This window comes from Adiantum capillus-veneris, chromosome 11 (genome assembly GCF_014529385.1).
Source record: "Adiantum capillus-veneris isolate H3 chromosome 11, ASM1452938v2, whole genome shotgun sequence".
NCBI lineage: Eukaryota > Viridiplantae > Streptophyta > Polypodiopsida > Polypodiales > Pteridaceae > Adiantum > Adiantum capillus-veneris.
In genome coordinates this window covers 155,903,979-155,929,629 of record NC_140941.1, presented here as the reverse complement: position 1 = coordinate 155,929,629, position 25,651 = coordinate 155,903,979, and the positions used below count along the sequence as shown (strand labels likewise).

General features: G+C 40.9%; 1 protein-coding gene across 4 annotated transcripts in view; it reads left to right on the top strand.

The window, feature by feature from the left end:
• The first annotated feature begins 1,611 nt into the window (after window positions 1–1,611).
• Window positions 1,612–25,651, top strand: part of LOC147448277 (uncharacterized) — a 95,828-nt gene continuing 71,788 nt past the window's right edge. Inside the window, exons 1-2 of one of the 4 annotated variants that reach the window (XM_086524131.1) lie at window positions 1,612–2,323; window positions 2,639–2,788. In XM_086524131.1, the coding sequence (XP_086380257.1) occupies window positions 1,848–2,323; window positions 2,639–2,788 (626 nt within the window). In that variant the 5' untranslated portion in view covers window positions 1,612–1,847. The remainder of the gene's footprint in view (window positions 2,324–2,638; window positions 2,789–25,651) is intronic. The other 3 variants (XM_086524132.1, XM_086524133.1, XM_086524134.1) reach the window with 3 other exon arrangements.

Below are 25,651 nucleotides of genomic sequence, written 5' to 3'. Positions count from 1 at the left end.
AAAACTATAGGCTTAACCATTATAAATTTAGATAGAGCACTAAGGTCTTTTGACTTCCCATAGCCAAGACTCCTTTGTACCTCTTTTCATTTTCTACCATCCTTGTACTTACCCTTTACTTTTGCATTTTCGATGAAATGTTTTCTAAAGGTTCTCTTTTGAAATGAAGCATAATGTGACACATGGAAGGTCTCTCCTTCCTTGAAAATTTTAAGTTGCTTTATATATGGTATATATAATTGATATTTTAAACTTACTTTTCATAACTTTCATTCAACGCTTAACTTAACTTAGTGCCTTATCACCTTGTTTGAAGTGGATTAAAAAGGTCCACTTGTTAATGTACCTTTGTTAAAATAAGAAAAACCTCTCCCATTAACATGATTATAAAGTTGCCCCCCCCCCCCCCCCCCCCCCCCCCCCCCCCCCCCCCCTCTTCAAAGTCTAAGCTTTTATGTTCACTCACTTGAGTGACCAAGTCTAAAGTGTGCATATCATATACAAGAGGATACTAGAGAGGGGGATAAGTAATTGAAAGGCTCCTTATACATAAGGCTTGGTTCAAACAAGCCTGCATGGTCTAAAATGTGAATGGCATTAGTAAATGAAAGGCTCCTTATATATAAGACGTGGTTCAGGCAAGCCCGCATGGTCTCTCAGGCTGGAGGAAGAAAGGCTTTCTGCAGGGTCTACCACCGCCTCGTCTGAACGGTGCTGGAGGAAGATGAGCGAAAAACAGAGAGAGGTGGAGAGAGGCTAGCAGCTCTTCCGGGGGGGGGGGGGGGGGGGGGGGGGGGGGGGGGTGGAAGAAAAATGGAGGGCCCGGAGGAAGATGATACTTGTTGCAGCAAATAGGCTTTTCTCACCCAGTTTAGACACCTCAGTGGGAAGCATTTCCGCCGCAACGTCTGAACTGGCCCTCAGCTTTTGCACTTCTCTAAGCACTTGATTTACAAAAGACAGAGGAAAATTTGTACAATATGTTTTGACGGCACATATGCCACCCAATGGATGATATCAAGGCATCGCCTAGTTGCCCTAGATCCAAGATAAAGCTACATGGCCCATAGCACGATTCATCAAACTACTTTTCTAACCAGAGAGAAAAGGAGCTCACTTTAAATTTATCGAGTTTTTTGTTCGAAATTTACTAGTTTTCATCAAGGCAAGCGCATAGTCCAGTCGGGAATTTGCAATTTTAGCTAGTTAGAAATACACGAAATGTCAGTTTTTTGCAACGTTTGCCCGTAATCTGTGCTTAAAAGTATATCGGCGGATTTAGAGGGAGGGCCCTTGGGTGGGTGACCACCTCCGAGAGTTTGGCTTCTTTGTGGGGTTGTAATTCAAGCGAGAAGTCCCATTTGGATGAAAGTTCTTTTTTCCCCACGGGAGGAATGCCAGCAGCCATACCTACACCCTTTTCCCTCTCTATCACGGTCAGCCTAGCCTAAGGGCTTGGTGTGTCATGGGGATGAACGGGTAGTAGAGGGAGTGCGGGGTCAACATTGAAGAAGGTTGATGGGGCACGTCACCCACTTCATTGAGGAAAATAGATTTCCGTGTGGGTCACGGAAACGGGCCGAAAGAAAAAAGAGAGAGGGAGAGGAGGCGGGGGATGGTCACGAGAGGTCTTGGTCTGCGAATAACGTGCTTAGGTGCAACTTTGCTTCCTCCTGAGAGAGCGAAACATTTGATGATCACTTGCTCTTCCTAGGGTTTCCGTTCCGGGTAGCAGCAGTCCCCCATCATTAATTCTGATTGACCTTACCACCTGCTGCAGTATCGACATTGAGCAAGGCTACTGATAGAGCTTCGCCCGCTTGACATCGTTAATACTGGCGGCGATCATGGCCATGAGCAGCAGCAGCAGCTCGCTGCAAATGGAAGAATTGCAGCGACCGGACGCGAGCTTCTTAGGTTTACTATCCATGACGGACGAGGAAGCGGCTGCTCTGCTGCAGCGCCCTGCTCCTACTAATGTTCACGAGCTCGATCATAATTACTGCAGCAACAGAAGAACTAATCCAGACCTCTACCATGGCCATGCGCCCAGCAGCAAAATCGAGCTGCAACATAACCCCAGTTACGATTGTCTCCCCATCATCGTCGATCTTAACAGCACCAGCTCTCATAATCCGCATCGAAGCATATTGACTAGTGATGGCGCCACTCCTGCAGGTAGCCCTCAGCTCGTCCGCTTGGCCGCCGATGCTGCGCCCGCGCCCACGCCCACATCCGACGACACATCAGAGGGATTAGCAAATACGGCTTCCTGCACTGTAAGCCCCGTTCCCACGATGGTGCCGGACCCCGCTCCCACAATGTAATGTGCTCCTCTCCTTTTAATTTTTCCCTTCTAAATGCATATGATATGTTACCACCTTGTAAGAAATAAACTTTCCACTTTCGATGAGGCTTTTCATTTGTTAGACCCATCCTTCAATTATACATTTTTATTTTTCGAGATTGTAGAGATAGATTAGTCTGTCGATTTGTTATACTCTTGTTTTTTAAGTCGAGAAGTAAATTTTCATTCGTCCTTTGTCCCAATTCAAGCTTGAAATAGTAGAACAATATAGAAACACCTAACTGCACTTTGTAATGATTTGCCTTTACAAGAGAAATTTTGTGATAGCAGCATTGGTAAGAGGTCCAAAAAGAAAGCCAAGAAAGCCTCTCATGAACCTTGTGTAGCATTGCAAACGCGTAGCGAGACCGACATTTTGGATGATGGATATCGATGGCGAAAATATGGTCAAAAAGCAGTCAAGCACAATACTTATCCCAGGTATTATTACGATTCTCCTTCATCTCTAATAGAACCCCCTCCTCTCAAAACATGCATAGTCTTGTCCACGCAAGTACAATGCACGATGGTAGTTTTATTAGTAGGTGCCTAAAGGTCATGCCAAACTTAGCACATTGCCAAATTTTATTTTGATGAAAAGCGATTGTTTTTATAATTTTATAGTAGAAAAATTTATTTGAAAGTGCTTAAGTGGTGGTGACTGTGGGATTATCCCTCAAATGGAAAGTAGAAAGGCACTTTTTATTTGGTTCAAGGTTAATTTAGGTTCAAAGTTTAACAGTAGGGGCTACCCAATTGTAGAAAATGGCCGGAAAACAAGGCATAATCGAACGAAGATGCTCTCGAGGCCAAGGGCGTCACTTGCACAAGCAGCGTGCGCGGGTGAGGAAGGGCAGGTCCTGCGACCTGCGATGGGGGAGGGAGGGCGACATAGTCGGGGACAAGCCTTGAGATCTATGGACGGTAGGAAGCGACAACAGCAAGATGAGGAGGACACTGCGAGCTGTTTGGTGTATACTTATAGTTGAGTGTGGAAGACACGACCACCTGGATGGTGGGTCGGCTAAGGGGAATACCCTCAGGACGTTGGAGTCTAGCGAGCCTACGTTCAAACCCGTCCTAACCCTTTTAAAGGGTAAGAATGTAAATCGGCATTCCAAGGTTCTAGACTTAAGAGATTCGAGGAATTTCTTGTGAATGACTGAATATAATAAACGTAGAGCGAGTATGTCTGTACGATTTTAAAACCGGATAAGAAAGCGTCCTTTCAAAGATTTGGAAAAAAGCAATCACCCGAAGTAAGTAGCTTGTAAATCTCTAGAAACCTCACTTGAGCTTGAAGCTCAACACCACCTCCTCGTCAGAAATATAGTGATTGTCGTAGGTCACTATATTTCTATGACAATCACTATATTCCTTAGAATTTAGTGTTCATAGAAATATAAGAAATATAGTGATTGTCGTAGATTACCAAAACATAGAAAATTCTCTAGGTAAAGCCAATTCTAAGGAATTTCAAGAGTATTTTAGACCATCAACCTATCACCTTTTTTCTCATTTTGTTGATTTATTAGCGATGTTTATAAGCTACACTCACAATTGCTACTAAAACTTAAATTTCTTGATAGCATTTGGTCCTCCAAATTTATATATCATCAGAGAAAGTACTAATAGCATCAAGACTCGTCAATATCAACATGTCATTTGATACTTTTGCTCAACATGTCATTTGTTCTCATGCTTACTTCAGCTTGAGGCTGAAGTAAGCATGAAGTTTGAGGCTAAAAGACAAGTCTATATGGGAAAAAAAATTAAATGGGTAGAATTCCTTGCCATTGGTCATTGCAAGCCTTCAAAGTGCATGTACTGGTGCAATTCAACAAAAATAGCAAAATGGCAAGGTTATTCTAATCGTAACGACTTTAGGAAATTTTCTAGATCATTAGAGCATCTTTCCCATTAACTTGAATGGGTTGTTGATTATAATCTATGGTTTATAAAGCACCACAGTTTTTATTTTGGAAATACAATGAACTATAAAAAATCAATTTTTCCTCAATTTGATGACATATTATTGGTGTTTTCACACCTATAGTCATAATTATCAGTGAAAGATGTTTTTATGATGTAGTTTTATCATTGACTTGTATATATTACCGTAGAAATTTTCAAAAGCATTAAAAGGTGCCAAAGTAGGACAGTGTTGAAGACACTTATGAAGTAGTAAAACTGTACGTATGAGATATTAGGCTTCCATAATATATCCGCTACATTCCATTGGAAAAATACTAATCAATAGTCGAATTACACATGTATTGAGAATTCTTCATATATGTTGCAAAATTATTATTCTTTCTCCATCAAATCACATATGTATAGGAGAATACACTCTGATCTTAACATGACTATAAATTTGGTACAAGTTAAAAAAATCTACCATTGCATCTTTAGCTGTATGGGTTATATTTGAGTGCCATAAAATTCAAGGAAGAGTGGTTGTGTGATATGGAATCCACATGCATAATCATATATGTAACCGCACATCCAAATTGCTTTAAAAATCCCAAATGTTCAATTTTTGTCCATAAATCAACATGGTTAAATTCTTATATATACTACTTAACTTGAAATGGGAGCATCTACTATTCCTTTTTAAGTTGTCATGCATATTGAAAATTACGATATCTAACTATTTATCACTTTAAACCTCACAAAGATCACTTTAAAGGTAGTTATGTTGGTAAATATGTATAAATTCTAAAAACAACACATATCAAGGTTAATGGTGGAATCTATTTGTAAAACAAAATCAAGTTTTTTTCAGCTTTAGCACAACTTTGTGGATATAGAAAACTTCAAAAATTAATTTGCATCTCTTACAATAATCCTTAGAATTTTTCTTGGTTAACAGAACATAAAAGTATCTCATGACATAAAAGTGTCCTCTTATTTATAACCATGAAGCATTAACATTGTAGGCATGAAAAAATTGGCTTCCACAATGTGTCTTTTACAATCCCTTGGAAAATTATCAATATATAAGAAGATCATAAGTATATTATAACATTCTTACATAAGACATATATTCACAATGCAACTTTTCTTGTAAAATGACCAATATTGAAGTGGTTATTATCGTATCTCAAAATGAATTGGATTTTAATATAAATAAGAAAAAACCTCAATGTTGTATTGTAAGATATGTTGGCTATGAATGGCCATATGGTACAAAATCCATATAAAAAAGGACAAAGTGTATTGATTTTATCAAAAGTGCCAAAAAAAATTTAAAGGAAAGAAATTGTCAATAAATAATCGACATAGGGACATTTCTTTGAATGACTATAACTTGAAATACAAACATCCCTTAGAACAATAAAACATGTTGAAAACTAGTAATCTATCTCTAAAAATGGGATACTAAAAATATTATGAGAATGATCAAACATACCACTTGTTCATTTGCACAGTTTATGTTAAAAAATCTTTTGCAAGTGCAAATGAAAGGTAGAATCCATAGAAAAAAAAAAAGCAAAGTTTTTTTGAAAGCTCATAAGACAACGTTGTGGATCCAAAATGGTGTGAAATACATTTTTTCACTCTATCGTAATAACTCTAACAAGGCAAGGAGAGTTATGGGGATGTAGGTATTAATAGTACTTACAATCACGTCATTTTTATTGTGTTTCAATATAAAATTGTGTTAATCATTATACACACATATAAATCACAAATTCCTTATATGTTACAAAGAGCCCCACCTAAAGAAGAAGGTGAAAGGCTCACATTGGCATTCTAAAATAAAATAAAATGAAAAAAAGCAACAAAGAAAAAACAAAATGAAGGGACTCATTGAAAAACTAAAACAAAAGAACAATTTAACGATCTCATAAAAAAGGTAAGTTTAATAAGCGTAGGAAATAATAAGACAATTTAATTAAATGGACCTGTAAGAGGCCTTGAAATAAAAGGGTTTTTGCGCACATTAAAATATCAACAAAAATATCAATGAGCCAATACCTTAGATTATAAAATAGACTCTTGTGAATGCACTCTTTAATCTATGGTTCTGTTTGGCCTTCTTGAGTAAGCCAAAGGGTTGCCTGGATAAGAGAGCATAAAAGTGTCTCTATTACCAACTTAGTTTGAAAACCAAAATCAGAGATTCCAAAACTTTGTAATGATTAATCATTATTGTAAAAAGGGACGGAGGTAGAGCTATATTCCAATGATTATTGCATTGCATAAGAAATATGTAGTGTTAGTATTTGCCCAATTAATCCATTACTATAATGCATAGCTTCAACACATGGAGATCCTTATCATTGGTCACCCTAGGTTAGGATCCATAGAACAAAACAAGGGAGTAGAACAATTAATGCTATACTTTGTCTTTGGGAGAGGGGCCGCTATAATAAAAAAGCTCACCATGTGGATTCAACAAAAGGGCTTTTATTAAATATTTTCTCACATTTTCACATAAAACAGGGCATTGAATCTTGAAAAAAAAATACAGATTGAATAGGAAAAGGATTTCTTTTTTTGGTAAGAAATTAATACTCACTGAATGCATGCAATATATAGGTTCTACATATAGTCCTCCCCGCAAAGGATTTTTTTTCTTTTTTTTTTGCAAAACTCACAATTGTAAATGAATGTATTAAAATGTCATTAGGAAAAATACAAATCAGCCTCAAGCTCATGCCGAGCCTTGAGGGATAGAAGGTTACATCATAGCGTAGTCAAAAGTACCTAGTGACGTATTGCTACAAAAAGCCCAGTCCTTTACACGACGCGGGTCGACCGGATGGAAATGATCTTCCTAAGCCAATCCTCCGAGTTATACCTTTTAACTACCACATATATTAACTCCTTACTTTCTTGCACAATCTCCGAGAAGCTATCCACAGAGAGGTCTCTATCAAAGATCCGACAATTCCTGGCCTTCCATATATTACTGAAGAAACAATATCTGACAATTTGAGTACAGACGAGGAGTGTAGAACTTCAAAACTTCTTTTCCTCACCAAGGCACAAATCCTTCTTGAAAAATCCTATCTTTCATGTTCTTTGTATCCATTTGCACATTTTGCATGCAAGGCCTCTAATAGCAGGGCATTCCATGAAAAGGTGGACAAGGTCTTTAGTAGCCAATATGCACCTTGAACATCTATCAGACTCGATACCACGTGCATGGATCTTGACGCCTGTCGGCAAGGCCCTCTACAATACTTTCCATAGAAATATCTTCATAAACTGAGGGCACTGTGGATACCAAAATGTTCTTCGTGACCTCAACCCATCTAGACTCCATCCATTGTTTCTTCCACTGCTTGTTCAAAGGTGCGAACCAATTAGCCTCATGTATTAATGCTTGCTAAATCCTCTTGGCATGAGGTTTGAAGAATTGACTACACAAAGGCCATTTCCAAACTTTTTCCTCAAAAGTAGATTCACAAATTGGCATCAAAATATTGTCCAAGCCTTCTATTGCTCTGTTTACAAGAAGCTTCTTAGTGCCATTGAGTTAAAACTGGGCTTCCACCTAGTCGGAGGATTTCCAACACTTGCTATTTCTATCTCAGAAGTGGCTCAACGGTTGAAGACCTATAATGTTCATTCTTCTTGCAGTTTCTCTCCAATAAGGGAGTTAGAATTACACCTGCAACTCTAGATAGTCAATGGGACCAGTGCAAAATGGAGTTTTTTGAAGTATCTAGTTAATTCACGCCATTCTAGTACCCATGTTGCTCTATTGCACTTTTGCACTAGCTCTCTCGTGGCCACCCAGTCTCAAAGTAGACCTTCTTGGGGCTAATAGTTTGTCATGCACCTCGATCCCTTTCCACTGACCACCTTCAGAGTAAAGTTTTGCCTTGTCTATCATATCCTTGGTCATGACTTCCCAAGACTGGTCTTGTTTTGCGATTGAGATCACAAACTTGGTTATGACTGCCCAAGATTGCTCTTGTTTTGCGATTGAGACCGCAAACTTGGTGCACAGGGCCTCAGCATGAACAACAAGGTTGAGAATTACCATGCCACCTTGGACCAAGAGTCGTGCGATACCTTCCCACTTTTCCCATTTCCACGACAACGAGGCTTTAGTATTGTTCCTCCATAAGAATCTTTTGATAGGTTTCAAAATCTCATTCTAGTTATAGTTGGCAATTTTGAGGAGCATAAATGAGTTGATCACTTTGATCGGACTCTAGAAGGGAAGCAACACATACTCCCACCTTCTCATTTTTTAGTAACGGTAATATAAGGAAGCATAAATGAGTTGATCACTTTGACCGGACTCTGGAAGGGAAGCAACACACGCTCCCACCTTCTCATTTTTTTTGGATCTTCTCTTGGACCCATTGAAATCTTTGTTTGTGTGTAACGCCCACCCCCAAGGGGGCACCTAGATGTTTAAAAATCCTTCCTTTAGACACAATCTCATATGACGAGACCGATGGGTCAAATGAGTTGCTTTCCGTTTGGGAGATCAATCTAGACTTCTCAATAATGCACTTTGACCCCAAAGCCATAGAAAATGTATGCTCAATATAAAGGGACTTCCTAAGGACTTGAGGAAAGGCTTTCAAAAAGAGGAGGGAGTCATTTTACAAACATCTTGACTAGAAGCTAGTCGTTATCGGGCAGAGTTAAACCTTGAATTTCCCCCCGCGCGGTAGCAGCTTCGAGCATCATTCTTAGAGGATGCAACCCAATAGAAAATAGAAGAGGGACCAGGGGGAATCCTTGCTTGATAGATCTTTAAGCTTCAAAGGAGCCCACAACTCTATCATTGAATAAGAGTTCAGATTGACTGCCTGCACCTAGAGTGTGAATAAGTTGACAAAAGCAAGGCCTAAAGCCCAATGATTTTATGACAACTCCAATAGCAAGGACCACATAATTCTATCATAAGCCTTGTCGAGGTCTAACTGAAGCAAAATGCACTCGTGCTTTGTGAAGGCTACGTACTCAATGCGAACCATTGCTGACAAGATATCGTCATATATTGACCTTCCTTTGATAAATCCATGTTGATGAGGGGAGATGACTCTATCTAGGTAAATTCTGAGAGTGATTTCCTTGGCTATGATTTTGTATGCCACAGACATCATAGTTATGGGACACCGGTGCTTAAGATGCGAGCAACAAACTTGTTTCGGGATATGCTTGATAAGACCTCTTTTCACACTAGGATCCAACAACCCTTTGGTTATCCATACACGTAAATGGGGCCTTGAGGTCATCCTAGAAGTCCCAGAAGAATTCAATGGTCAGACCATCCCAGTCAGGGGACTTCTCCTTGCCAAGAGAGTGCAATGCAAGTGAGCATTCATCTTCAGGAAGGGCCATCTCAAGACGATTGGCTTTAGGTTGGGGAGTTTTCCTATTAACTTTATTGAGCAAGGTCACTCTGGCTTCAACCACTTCTTGAGAGCGGGTCTTTGGTTGGCCAATTATTTGGCTAGGATGATCAAGCATCATCCTAGCCATAATGTCTTGGTCTATGTAGCATTACCATCCTCATCTATGAGCGAGTGAATGGAGCCCCATCTCTTCTTGATTTTCAGGCCCTAAAAAGATGTGCTTGATTAGTGGGAGTCTCGCTGGAGGAATGTCTCCCTAGATATCAATCTTTCCCTCCTAACCTCCTCGAGTTTTTTCTCAGCTAGGTTGTCTTTAGCTTCCAACCACCTTTTGTGTTGTTGTTTGGAGACTTACCCAATAGCTGTTTTGGAAGTTAGAATGGCAACCTTCTCTTCGAGTTGCTTCTAATGCTCTTCTCGGGCCTTTTTCTCCCGAGGGCCCAAACATTTGATCGCTTTCTATATTTTATGAGCAAAGAGGTCCCAATATTTAGGTTTTCAATATTAATATCTTTATTGAGTTTACTCAACACTTTCTTGGTAAGCCTTCTAAATAGAGGGTCCTTGAACAAGTGTGCCCCAATAACAAGATTCTTCTTACTCCCTCTAGAGGCCTTCCCCTCTCCATTGGCTTTCCTGAGTTTCAAGTGTAAGGGTATATGTTATGATATGCTCTTCATTGGTAGCACTTTCATCTCAAGTAGCGATAAGATCCAGTCAGCCGAGTGAGAGCAGTAGCACAATCCACGAAGGAAATCTTGAGTTCACTATCTTCAAAAAAGATAAAATTGCTATTGAACACCATATTACCTATTTCTAGCTCCATTATATGATTTCATTACTTAAAATCTACATAGATTCATTTACATACAACACTAAGGACTCTCAACTTGGCATTAAAATTACCATGAAGCGGATGGCAATCGAGCTTGGCACCTCAAGTCCCACAGAAATCGTTTTAAGATAAGGCACTTGAGCATGAGAGCTTGGTTATAGTAGGTACAAGTGCCTAGCTTTTGGAAAAAAAACCACTTTCTATCCACTCTCCTCACTCGTCCGTGTGCCGCGTATGTGTTGTACCTTGTTCAACCACCTACCCACAATTGTGCACCGTTCTTTCTTTGCACAATGGCTAGCATATGTTTTCAATTTTCTTTGCGATCCAAAGGGGAAACTCTCTAGATACCTCCTAATTAACCTCGATGCATAATTGCATTCCACCTATATATGATGTTGTAATCTTCAATGGCCAGAACTAGGGGTTCTCTAATTAAAGTCCCTCCTCTGGTTTAAATTTCAAAAAAGAAAATTTTAACTTGTTCTGGGGATGTCCAAAAATGAAAGACTTCACTGGCTCAGTCTACAGGAGGGTGTACACACATTTGGGAACTCCCTTCTTTAGGCGCGACCTTTCTATGGGTTCCAATCGGATGATTTGAATCTTTTGATTGATATTTGCGTAGTAAGAGCCACTGTATTGAGTGCTATTTGGTAGTCCAAAATTGTGCTACTGTTTCAAGAGAAGTGTGATCCCCTGGACACAAATGTTTTTTCTAGAAATGTGCTGGGAGAAAATACGTTGTTGTAAGAAATGCAAGCTAAATAAGTAAGGTTACTCAGGATGGTCTTCCCCTTTGATGTATTTTTTCATGGAAGACCTTATGCAAATGATATGCCAGGGCTCTTTGTAACTTTATGAGTTCAAGCTCAATAGAGCACTTAAAAAAATAAATAAAAATCAAACCATATGTGATGAGGAGGCCATCCATGAGGCGTAATTGGAGTAAACACAAAGATTAAGAAAACTAGGTCATGTAATGGAATCAAAAGTTTAAAATCTAATGGACAAAACCATATCATGTAACATATCTACGAAAAGATTACAAAACTCTAATCTAAGTGCATCCTTTGACCACTCTTACACCTCTCTTATACACCCACCATTCTTGTACACATGGCATGCATCTATTTGTCAAAATGTTAATCACCTCCATAATCTCATGGAAAATTAAGAGGCCCTCCTAAACCCCATTCTCTTCCTAATGTGAAGTATGGGGCACCTTTGATAAGTCTCCAACCGTCTTCCATAGATGGAGAGAAAACTAGTGGAAAGTTCCTGTTAGCAACTGGACACACCCAACGGAGAATGATTGCTCGACATGATATTATTTTTGTAATTATTCTTTAATTGAGAAACACGGTCATTTCACCTTTGTAAATAGTGGGGCTTGCAGAAGCTTCCAGATTCTATCCCATTTTTGACATTTTGATTGAGTGAATGGTTAAATTGGAACATTAGGGTTTGAGATTGTAAGGTATTTATACCACTTTTGACCTTAATGAAAAAAACCCTTTGTCATTTTTTTAAAAGTTTTGTCTGTGTGAGTGAGCGTACTCTGTGTACGAGAGAGAGAGAGAGAGAGAGAGAGAGAGAGAGAGAGAGAGAGAGAGAGAGAGAGAGAGAGAGAGAGAGAGAGAGAGAGAGAGAGAGAGAGAGAAAGTTTTATCTTGATGCTACGCGCGCACCGATGGTCGAAATCGAGTGCAGAGAAGTGCAGCGTGTTGTCCCAGAAGAGAGCTACGCGCCAATACCTACATTGCGGGTGTACGGTCTAGCTTTGCGAACTCGATCCACGAGCTACATCTGGTGATTCGATGAGCATACATTGTCTGTTTTGGCATTTTAGCATATCCACACATTCGTATTAAGTAGAGCTACACATTAGGCACTTTAGTTTTTGGAAACGGTGACCTGCAAATTTCGACCAGACATCCTACGTGATTTTGCACCAGGTGTTTAGGGTTGGGGTTTTGGTTCATGGACCTTAGAGAGAGTGACCTATTGGTGTTAACAGGGTTTCCTTCAAGTTCTGTGGTATTTCGAGAACATTTGATGGGTATTTGGCTCTTGAAAGCGTTGTAGGAAATCTCCTCTTATGCACTCCTGAAAGTTGTAGCTTAGACATTGGGTAGAGACCTCTGTAGGAAGTAGTGGAGAGTCGATCGAGTGTAGGTTGACACCCTATGCTTGCTTCACGCACCTACCGGTCGAGCTTCGTCCTTAGTTGACAAATCTTGTTAGGTGAGTTCTTGTTGTGCTGACGTCCGTCGTGGCGTATCCGCCATTATTGACGCCGCTGTCGGGGAAGAAAACCCTAGGTAGGTGACCGAGATTAGTCCTTGAGGATAGGGATTCTCTGGCTTGCTAGAGTCTTGTTTTATGTTTAGATAGGATCAGAGGGTGGAGGCCTCTCTAGGTCTTAGGAGGAGTCTAGGGAGTGAGTGTCTGGCTTAGATCCTTGGACTTAGTTAGACTTAGGTAGACTTAGATAGTTTTAGGTATTAGTTAAGTTGTGATGTAGAGAGTAGGAGTTGGAGTGGTAGAGGTGGTGAAAGGATAGCTTGAGAGTCCGGAGAGTCCAAGAAGCAACCGAGACACCACTATCACCATCTCACGTGATCAGTAGGAGTAGGGTAAGTAGGACATCATGATTTATGATTTGGAGCACTTCATGCATGTTTTATTTGCTCTTAGGCTCATCACAAGGTTGTAAAAGACGGAAAAGAGTGTTTAAAAGTTGAAGTGAAGTTCAAAAAGTTTATGTGAGTGTTTCTGAGAGAGCTGTAGAGCATAAGGAGTACTTCCGTTAGAAAAAAATTAAATTTTAAGCAAGGAGACATGCTACGCGTAGGATGTCTACAGGGTGTTCTGGTGGAAATTTTGAAAATCTGAGTTGACTAGTGTGTTTAGAAGGTAGGTTTTACCCTATTTTCACCTGGAAAGTGGAAGTTTGACCATATCTTGACAGGATAAGGCCAAATAGAAAGGAAATTGCTAGACATCCTACCCAAATTGTGCCAAGGCATTATTTTAAGACCAAAACCATAGGATGGCTGCATGAACATGATCTCCATGATTTATTGAGTGCCTAAGAAAGGTTTCATCTCAATTGGGTGAGAAAATTGGGTTTTAAGCAGACTTTAACATTTTCGACTGAAAAGGGCTAGGATAACTAAAATTGGGGTCTTTTGAAATCCAAACTAAAATCTAAGTATAGCACTGGGTTGCTGACATCAAGGGGAAGTTGGGGCTCAAGTTTGGGGTCAAACAGACCATATAGACATCCTACGCGTAGGATGTATTCTATGTGATTTAGCACTCCAAACCCAACTTTGAGCATACCAAAGTGATCAACACCTTAAGAGAAGCCTGTGCTTTGCATTTGAAGCCATTTTGAGCACTTAGACATGCTACGTGTAGGATGTCTACTGCATGATATTGAAGCCAAAAACTAACTATAGGCATAGCAGGGTGTTGTATAGCCTGAGGCAAACCTCCTAGTCAATTTTGGTCCAAATTGGAGTTGATTTGACTGGTCAGACAAACATCAGGCTGCTGGAACAGATTTCTAATCAATTGACCAGCTTATAGGTGTCCAAATCAAAAAGTAAAACCAGCCGTGGACTCAACACATCAAGGGGAATCTATAGTGCAAAATCAAAGCAAAACAGACCAGGTAGGCATCCTGCGTGTAGGATGTCTACAGGGGCTTAGTGAAGAGAAAAGCTGACTGAGGATGTAAGTGATGTTCCAATTGACTTAAGAGTTCCAGAACTTCTTTCAAAAGTGAAATTGGACCTTGTTTGACCTTTTGACGGAGCAAAGACGGAATTAAGACTTTCCCTGTAAATTGACCAACATTCGAGGGAAGTATAGTTCCAGATTAGCAGACCTAATCAAGAACATCAAAAGTGTATAAAATACAGTAGTGGTTGAGGTAAACCCTCCAGTTGTACCAATCATTACTAAGACCACCTCTAGCGGTTAAATGCTTTGATTGGATTGCCGAAATTAAACGCTTGTGTACATGTATATTCAATTGCAAGGCAAGAAGTTGGGCGGAAACTAATCCTTTTCCAGGTGAGTCATTGGATTTGTGATAAATTGAATTGCTAAGTTTGATGAATTTAAGATTAGGAAAACACATTCATAGAGATCAAAAGGTGGCAGGTGATCAAGGTAGCTTAGTGTCCACTGAGGGGAGTGTAACTCAGGCAAGGCTAGATCCATTAGCACCGATCATTGAGGAGGGTAGTGATACTGACACTTCATTAGATAAGTCCTTCTTCATGATGGGTAGTCAACAGCCAGGAGTTTTCTCCGATGAAGGACCAATGCTAGGAGGAGGCACCTCCCAAAATCCTTTGAATAATGCCAAGTTCACTATAATCTTCTTAGAAGGAACAAACTCTAGGGGAGCCCTAGTTTATTCTTTCTATCGAGGACCCAAGTGTATTTGTATCGAAGAAAGACCTGCTCAGAGACTGGAGATAATTCGAGTCTATGATGATGGAGATAGATTCCGAGACAAAAAGGGGAACCACTATTTGATAGTTAGTAACCTTGAGGATTACAACAGATATGGAGATAACGTGGCAAAAGGAAAAATGGTTTCAGAGACACAAGAACCGCCTCCAAACATTGATCGACTTGGAGCTCTTTTTATGTATGATAAGAAAACAACCAGGGTCTCTACCTATAATGAGAATGTGGGAATTTACAAGCATGAGAGCGAGGGAATAGTCTCTTGGTTTTGATGCAAAGAACCCTACCAAACGAATTAAGCAAAGACAAGGTTCTTTACTTATTCTCTTATGAAATTTCTATGGGGAAGGATATCATTTTTGTTGATAGGTACAGGCGAGAATACAAACGTATTCTCCCAAGGGAGGTAGAAAAGGCAACAATTCCAGAGACATCAACATATGCCCCCGAAGAAGTGTCAAGGGTCACCTACACCCCTAGCAAATCGACAAATCCATTTTCAAAAGAGTATGACGCGACCTCACATTCTAACCGACACCAGACGTTCAACTACCAAAACCAACCAACAACCCAACCATCATTGCAGGCATGGCTTCAACAAAGTGCGACATTAGAACGAGACCGAAACCGAGATGGTTATCCAACCACATGAGGGCTAAGGGATTTACAAGAACCACCACTCTATTCATGGTATCAAGGCGAGAGTAAGACAAAAATTCAAGAGTCAACAGAGCCTAGAAGACAACCCATAGAATGAGTTTGAAGAGATGAACCACCTCTTGGAGAACCATTAGAAATTATGGCTTAGGGGCACCTCTGGGAGAAGAACTCTCCCACTACCAAAGGCCAAAGGAGGTATATCGAGTAGGACGAGGAGAACCAATGATGAGATTTGTAGACCATCATAGAATTAGATCGTCTCAGGTGCAAAAATGGGTAAACAAGAAATATACGGGAAACAGAGATCCTATAGATCATGTAGCAGCCTTTGTGTAACATTTAATGGCCTAATAACTTATGTGTAGCGGCAATTAGCATGAACATAGTGGGCATTTCATTAGAGTAGATTCCTAATGAGAATTACAAGAGTGCTTGGGTGGAGAGAGCAACAAAAAGCATAACACCTAGTTAGATAGCATCGACAATACTTTCAAAAGAGAGAGAAATTAAGCTATTGACAACAGTTGAGGACCGGATTTTCATGGAGCCGGTCCCCCCTCCAAAAGGCTTTGTATTATGGTTTCTCCCATCAAGAGAGACATTGTACAATACAATTCTTTGTGTTCCTTCAAGACTAGCTAGTGCAATGAAGATGAAAGATTCATGCACTGAGCAAAACACTTAATCAAACACAACTTGAATTATCCCCATTCTCAGACCCAAGACCTCACACACCTTTGAAGATGGTGAGAGCTAGCAGGGTATGAGAGTAGATTGAGAGGAATAAGGAGTATCTTACGAGAAAGATGTACATCTCCTCACATAATCACTCATATGTAGCATAGCTTATCTTAGTAATTAGCTTGGTAGAGGAGATGAGCATGCATTGAAGCTTGGCTCTTGGTTGGATTTGCATCCACATGCCAAGAGAGTGTTGATGTAGGCTTCTATCTCACAAGCTTGGAGTAGGTGATGAGTTCTCCATTAAATCTTGGGAAGAGATAGTCTTCTCTTTCTTCACACATGAGCTTGTGTGAGTGTGTGTGTGATAATGCCTTGCAAAAATCAGCCCCCTCTCTCTCTTGGGCGAGCCCTCTTGCTAAATGCTCTTCCTGAAGCCTCATTGGCCCTCCCCAAGTCAAGCCAATTACAATTAAGCAGCATAAGTGATAGCCTTCTGACATGTGTCCCCCTTTCCCCTTTTGTGAGAGCTTTAGGTAATTAAATAATTAAACTAAACTCTCATTGGACCCCTTGGGAGACTGCCCAATAGTCTTCTAGGAGACTTAATTCTCATTGGTTTCTTTTATTAAATGTTTTTAAATTAATTAAACTAGATTTACTCTAGCTTAATTTTCATTGGTCCACTTCAAGGGTCATCCAATAGAAATTGGGCACACCTTGTGGGCATCTGGCCTAGGGAGCTCACATGTGTCCCTCATTCCCTTTGTGTAAAGGGAGCCTATGTGTGTGTGTGTGTGTGGCTTTCTCTCTCATCCCCTACCTTTAGGGCTCACCCCCTCCCATGTAGGGATGTGCAAAGACTTTTAGGGCACACAAAAAGCATCCAATTTTCCCTAGGGTTGACCTTTGGACACAACCTTTGAATTATGGAAGTCTTAATGGGTTGAACCTTAGGGTCTTTTTAGCCCATTGTTGCACATGGATCTTTTGTAGATGGCCCCCCCTTTGGATCCCTATTTTTCCTCCTTTGGATCCCTACTGTGGCCGGTCTGCTAGCTTAACCAATATTCTAGCTTTTTCTCCCCTGGCCTTCTCCACATTAAATGATCAGTTTAATATGAGAAAATCATTTAGGAGAATTAGATATTGATTATTATGACATTACCTCTCTCTTGAAATCATAGTCGTCCTTGACTATGGTGTAGAGAAGATAAAGCATGTTCATGAGTCCTTCTCTTAGCAGGTAGAGGATCCCTATGTTACCCTACGACATCATTCCATAATGGATGACTAGTCCATGTGGCGCTTGAGAGCCTGAGGCTGCCGCAAGCATGTCTGCACATTAGTCCTATCAATCTTCCATAGTAGAGTGACAAGCTCTACTTGGTGTTTGGGAGACGTCTCCGCAAACTTGATCTAAGCATGCATACTACTTCATTTTTGTGCACAAATAAAGAAAAAGAGAGTCTTATAAGACAAAAATTTTGTTCATTTTTAACATTTTGTACATTTTCTTACTCTTGGGAAGCATTGTAAGCATTGAAAAGGTTTAGGTTATCCTTTAATTGTATGCCTTGCATCCATCTAGCATCTTCAAAAGGATAATTCTTAAACTTTATAAGATATCGTCGGATAGTCTTACCGTCTCTTAGTACCTTGTCTTCATGTTGGAGAATGGACTCGGGCTGCAGCACCTCTTCTTGGTCCTCGATCTCCGGTGGGTCTTCAATAGTTGGTTCTTGAGGTGGCTCTCCTTTGTAAGGCTTTAATAGGCTCACATGAAAAGCATTGTGTATGAGCCAATGATTGGGCAACTTGAGTTGATAGGCCATCTCATTGATTGGCCTAAGAATCTGAAAGGGACCATAGTACCTTTTTGCTAGTTTAGCATAGTACTTTTGGTGACCCGTAGGATTCTTGCCCGTTGTGTGCCTTAATCGAGCCTTGGGAAACTTTAACAAGACCCAATCGTTTTCTTTAAAGGCTTGGGCTCTTCTGTGCTTGTCAGCAGTAGCCTTTTGCCTTTGCTGTGAGATAGAGATAGCATCCTTAATCTTTTGGAAAGATTCTTGTAGGTCTCGGCTATACTCATCTGCAGCGAAGATCTTCCCATGTACCTTAAGTAGCAAGGGACTTTTTGATCTTCCCTCAATTACCTCGAAAGGTGCTTTTCCCGTGGAAGTATGTACAGTGTTATTGTAAGCATACTCCACTAAGGGTAAGTACTTTTCCCATTGGGATCTTTGATCTACTTCCGTTACATAGGCTTTTAGTAGATCGAGAATGGTTAGGTTAGTTATTTCACTTTGGCCATCAGTTTGTGGATGATAGGCCGAAGAGAAGTTTAGCCTTGTTCCTAAATTCTCAAAGAGACCCTTCCAGAAATTACTGGTCATTCTAGGATCTCTATCCGACACTATGGACATGGGCAAGCCATGGTACTTGAAAATTTGTGAAATAAAGAGGGTTGCCATTTGATGGGCTTTGATAGTCTTTTTGACATGTATAAAATGAGCTTGTTTACTAAACCTGTCTACTATCGTCCATATTCCCGTATTCCCATGGATAGACTTAGGCAATCCAAAGATAAAATCCATGGATATGCTCTCCCATGGTGAATTAGGGATTGGCAAGGGTTGAAGCAATCCAAGTTGCTTCCCTCTATCAAATTTTGTCTTTTGGCATACCACACATTTGGAAACATACTCTTGTATGCTCACTTTCATGGTAGGCCAATAGAAATATGTTTCAATTCCCTTTAAGGTAGACTGAATCCCTCTATGCCCCGCATAAGGTGGAGCATGAGATTCATACATTACTTTCTCACGTAGTGAGTTAGGAACGCATAGTCTATTGCCATAGAGAAGATAACCATCTTGTAAAGTAAATGGTTCTTCTTTCTTCCCTAATGCAAGGGCTGAAATCACATCTCTAAAATCGGGATCAATAGCATACTCATCTATCATTGAAGATAGATCATTGTGAGTTGCTATGGAAACCGCATTCACTCTCGGCCGTCTTGAGAGTGCATCAGCTACTTGATTATGCTTGCCAGCAATGTGAGCAATATGAAAATGAAATTGCGAAAGGAAATTTGCCCACCTCATTTGTTTGTCGGAGAGCTTGGTCTGTGTCATGAAGTACTTAAGACTTTGGTGATCCATTCGCAGAATGAAAGGAGTCCCCAATAAATAGTGCTTCCATGAGTCTAAGGCATGTAGAACTGCAAGGAGTTCTTTTTCGTATATGCCTAGAGCTTGCTCAACAGGGTCGAGCCTTCGACTCTCATAGCCTACGGCGTGCCCTTCTTGGAGCAAAACAACTCCAAGGCAATCACCACAAGCATCGCATTGGACCTCAAATGGTTTTGAGAGATCCAGTAGTGTAAGCACAGGTTGAGAGATAAGCTTTTCCTTAAGATTTTCGAAAGCATTGTTCTCCTTAGCAGACCATGTATACCTAACGCTTTTCTTTGTTAGGTCATGTAATGGTCCCGCAATTTGTGAGAACTTTTCTATGAAGCGTCTATAGTATGCACACATACCTATGAAGCTTCTTAGTTCATGCAGATTCCTTGGTTTAGGCCATCCTTTTATTACCTCTAACTTGGATGGATCCATTTGGATGCCATCTTGAGAGATAATGTGACCTAAATACTGAATCTCTTGCAAGAAAAATTCACTTTTCTTTTGATTAACATAAAGTTTATTCTCTCTTAAAACTTGAAATATTACCTGGAGGTGTTGCTTGTGTTTCTCCAATGAATTAGAGTAGATGATAATATCATCAAAGAACACTCTAGTGAAGGTTCGATGAGGCCTGAACAGCTTCTCCATCAAGCGGTTGAATGTGGCTGGTGCATTGGTCAAGCCAAAAGGCATGACAATGTATTCGTAAAGACCAAATTCAGTATGAAATGCGGTCTTTACAATGTCTTGATCAACTATCCTTATTTGATGATAGCCACTTTTTAGGTCAACCCTACTGAAGTAGGCAATCCTTGTAGCTTATCAAATAGGTATTCTACCCGTGGAACGGGAAACCTATTCTTGATAGTGATCCTATTCAGTGCTCTATAGTCGACACACATACGATATGTGCCATCTTTCTTTTGCACTAATAGCACAGGTGAGCAAAATGGAGATGAGCTTGGCCTAACCATACCCTTCTCAACTAACTCATGCACTTGCTGCATAATCTCCTATTGTTGAGCTTGAGAAACTCTATAAGGAGGTTTATTAGGCGGTGAACTTCCTGGAAGAAGTTCAATTGCATGGTCATCATTACCTCGTTTAGGAGGTAGCTCACAAGGGATGTCGTCAATAAAAACATCTTGAAACCCCTTGAGAAAATTGAATAACTCTAATTCCTTTTGGTTGCTCTTATTTTCGTTTGTTAAAGCATTAGGTTCATTTTGAGAATCTTTAACAAAAATCATGTACACGGAAATAGAGCTCTTTATTGACTTGTTGAAAGCTGGTGTATGTACAATGGGGATGGTGTTACCCATTTCCTTAGCATCTATATACATGTCTTTTTCCCTGAACTTAAAGGAGATTCTCCTTTCAGGAAATTTAACATCGGCAGCCAGGCGATCAAACCATGGTGCCCCTAGGATTACATCCTCATGCTTGAGAGGAGAGATAAAGAAGTCCTCTTTGTCTACATAGCCTTGTACATGAAGCCTCAATTTCCCAATTAAGGGAGTGACTGAAGCTTCTTGCCCCTTGAAGGCACTGTCTGCGGGTAGGAAATCTCCCATCTCGTAGGATTGTATGTCTAGCTTGGTGGCTAACTCCATAGATATAAAATTGTGAGTAGAACCAGGGTCAAAGAGAATAAAAGCATCATGTTCTCTTACCTTTCCCCAAGCATGGCATAGAGGAGATCCTTTGTGGTGAGTTTGGTGAGTCTCCTCCTCTTGGATTTCAACCAAGGAAGCTCTAGGAGGATCTTGGCGGTTGTTCTTTTGGGGACAAGCGCAGTACGCATTCCCTTGTTCGCCGCACTTGAAACACCGGTTATCCTTACGATAACACTCAAGCTCTTCAGGAGAGAGTTTATTCTTACCTTTGTAAACTCCCTTCTCTTTAGCTTTGTTGGAGTTACTTAGGAGACTTTTGGACATTGTCCTACCCCTTAGGCTCATTGGAACCCTTATTTTCCGGGGGCTTATTATTTCTTTTTGCCCCCATTTGGAAATTGATTTGAGAGGCGACCATAGTGTGGTGTATTACCGCCGATATGGTACGTGGTCTTTGGGAGTTGACATACTCCGCCATTTCTTCGGTTAAGCCCGCACAAAATTGTTGCTTTTGCTCTCCAAAATCCAACTTTTTGAAGACAGTGGCTTTGAGTTGTAGGTCCCAAAACTTGTCTACATATTTGTGGATGGATTCATTGGGAGAGAGCTTTAAGCTTCGCCATTCGGTGAGTACTTTGTCTTTGGCATCGGTGGCCAAAAATTTCTTCATAATGGAAGCTCTTAAAGCTTTCCATGTTCGTGGAGCTTCACCGTTGGCTCGTAGGCTAGACCACCATTGTCTGGCGGACTTTTGAAAGTGCATAGCTACATGGCGTAACTTAGAGGACTCCGTGAATCCCTCATCTCCAAACGCCGCATCGAATTGCTGGATAAAGGCCAAGACTTTGTCCGTAGCACCAAAGGTACCATCACAGGTAAGGAAAGAGATGCTCTTCCCTCCCTCTTTGAATTTCTTCAACTTGGACGACCTCTTCCATGCGTCATAGGATTTCCTATGGCCTCTTCTTTTTGATGGTTCAAAGGTTGCACCATCACTTTCTTCAGAAGGTGAAAAATTTGAAGAAGGTGGAGAAGAGGGTGACCTCTTTCTCGCCTTTTTCTTGTCTTGATCTTTGTCGTCTTCACCATAGCTTTCATAAGAGGAAGAGGATGAAGAAGATGGAGAAGAGGGTGTCCTCTTTCTCGCCTTTTTCTTCTCTTGCTTTTTATCATCCCTCTTTGAATTATGGCATGGAGAAGAGTGTGATGGTCTTCTCCGCTTTGGTGGTGATGGAGAGCGTTTAGCCCGCCGTCTTCGTGGAGCCATCTCCGCCGAGGTGGCGGGAGATTTGCTTCTTTCTCGTTCCTTCAGTGGAGGCTCTTGAGTTCTTCTTTGGGAAGGAGATACATCATCAAGAAGTAAATTCTTGAGCCCTTCATAAGGATTCTCTTCTTCTTCCCCAATCGGAGAGAGACCTCTTTTGGTAGTCTCACAAGGAGGCTTCCTAGGTGTTCTCTCGTCATGGTGATTAGCTTGGAGAATCCCGTGAGCACGGAGCTGCCGTTCCACGTCATGGTGTTCTCTCGTCATGGTGATTAGCTTGGAGAATCCCGTGAGCACGGAGCTGCCGTTGCACTTCACTTTGGAGAGATGGATTGCCCATGGCTTGTTGAAGCCTAGAAACAAGATAGTTAACAAGCATTGAAGCATTCCCGTGAGCACGGAGCTGCCGTTGCACTTCACTTTGGAGAGATGGATTGCCCATGGCTTGTTGAAGCCTAGAAACAAGATAGTTAACAAGCATTAAAGCATCATTAGTAGCTTGCTCATGAGCAAAATCAAAGTTATCAACATTAATGTCACTCTCTTTACTATTGTCAGCCATTCTAACAACTTTTAGGTGTACTTTGGCACTTCAAGCCCTAGTTGCTACTCCTCTTTACCCCTTTAGAAAAACCACTCAAGCTACTATACCCGCGGCTCGAATACCATTAATTGCAAGGAATAGAAGAGAGGGTCTTTCGACACCAAAACAGCACCGGCTCCTGTCAAGCTTCTAATCGCTCAATAGTGGTTAAGCCGTAGGCAAGCCCCGTAGGAATCCACTATTAAGACCATAGCTCTCGACGGTAATGCCCCGTTAAGTGCACGAAGGCAGGTGCACTCCAAGGCTGAAAAATCCCTATTCTACTTACTCACAGGAAATTAATAATACCAACCATTTGTAGCTAGCTTGAGGACCTCCCTTCTTGAGCAAGAAAAGAGAAACCTTGAGCTCTGATACCAATGTAACATTTAATGGCCTAATAACTTATGTGTAGCGGAAATTAGCATGAACATAGTGGGCATTTCATTAGAGTAGATTCCTAATGAGAATTACAAGAGTGCTTGGGTGGAGAGAGCAACAAAAAGAATAACACCTAGTTAGATAGCATCGAAAATACTTTCAAAAGAGAGAGCAATTAAGCTATTGACAACAGTTGAGGACCGGATTTTCATGGAGCCGGTCCCCCCTCCAAAAGGCTTTGTATTATGGTTTCTCCCATCAAGAGAGACATTGTACAATACAATTCTTTGTGTTCCTTCAAGACTAGCTAGTGCAATGAAAATGGAAGCTTCATGCACTAAGCAAAACACTTAATCAAACACAACTTGAATTATCCCCATTCTTAGACCCAAGACCTCACACACCTTCGAAGATGGTGAGAGCTAGCAGGGTATGAGAGTAGATTGAGAGGAAGAAGGAGTATCTTACGAGAAAGATGTACATCTCCTCACATAATCACTCTATGCCAAGAGAGTGTTGATGTAGGCTTCTATCTCACAAGCTTGGAGTAGGTGATGAGTTCTCCATTAAAGCTTGGGAAGAGATAGTCTTCTCTTTCTTCACACATGAGCTTGTGTGAGTGTGTGTGTGATAATGCCTTGCAAAAAAAAGCCCCCTCTCTCTCTTGGGCGAGCCCCCTTGCTAAATGCTCTTCCTGAAGCCTCATTGGCCCTCCCCAAGTCAAGCCAATTACAATTAAGCAGCATAAGTGATAGCCTTCTGACATGTGTCCCCCTTTCCCCTTTTGTGAGATCTTTAGGTAATTAAATAATTAAACTAAACTCTCATTGGACCCCTTTGCCTCCTGGCCAATAGGAATTAGGCAAGCCATGGGGCTCCTGAATGCTCATTGGACCCCTTGGGAGACTGCCCAATAGTCATCTAGCAGACTTAATTCTCATTGGTTTCTTTTATTAAATGTTTTTAAATTAATTAAACTATATTTACTCTAGCTTAATTTTCATTGTTCCACTTCAAGGGTCATCCAATAGAAATTGGGCACACCTTGTGGGCATATGGCCTAGGGAGTTCACATGTCCCTCATTCCCTTTGTGTAAAGGGAGCCTATGTGTGTGTGTGTGGCTTTCTCTCTCATCCCCTACCTTTAGGTCTCGCCCCCTCCCATGTAGGGATGTGCAAAGACTTTTAGGGAACACACAAAGCATCCAATTTTCCCTAGGGTTGACCTTTGGACACAACCTTTGAATTTTGGAACCTTAGCATTTTGGAAGTCTTAATGGGCTGAACCTTAGGGTCTTTTTAGCCCATTGTTGCACAAGGATCTTTTGTAGATGGCCCCCCCTTTGGATCCCTATTTTCCCTCCTTTGGATCCCTACTGTGGCCGGTTTGCTAGCTTAACCAATATTCTAGCTTTTTCTCCCCTGGCCTTCCCCACATTAAATGATCAGTTTAATATGAGAAAATCATTTAGGAGAATTAGATATTGATTATTATGACACTTTGTGCGTGTAATTAGAGCTGAAGAGGTGTTAGACTTCCCTACCCAACTTGCAAGGTTTGGACTGACCCTAGAGGAGGATGCTGCTACTTGGTTTGACTCTGTGGAGCATAGAGACTTTGAGTCTATGGAGGAGGTGTTTGACGAGTTTATCGAGGAATTCTCACAAAGGGGGATAGCTCATAATACACTCTCACAAATCCATAAATTCAAACAGAAAGAAGGGGAATATGTGCGAAAGGCATCCCTATGACTAAAAAGATATGTTAAGTTCTATCCTGTGGAAGAACTGCCAACTCAGTTCAGACTTATGCTTATATTTATTCAAGGACTAAGGAACACAGATCTCCAGAAGGACTTACATATGAAGAGGAGCACGACATTAAATGAGTTAACTAAGGAGGCTCTTTACCTTGTAGACAATTGTGCAGTCTACAAGGAGGGTGAGTTCAAGGATCTTGATGACGATTCATCCTGAGTCACAACAAAGTGGAAGCAAGTCCGCTAAGACAACACCGAAAGGAGAAGTAGCTGTAAGCCAGGAGTAGCTTGTAGAGGAAGTTCTAAAGAAGATTAACCTGTATGCCAAACCTCAGGCTAAACAGCCAAAGTGGTGTGCTATTGAACAAAAATGAACAAACCATGTGACGGAGGAATGTTATTATAACAAGGGATATGTGAGAGAACGGCCTTATGCTCCCCAGGCTCAGGTAGCATCTCCTCAACTTCCACCCATGCCTAGGGATCAAGGAAGAAACCTACCAGGACCTGT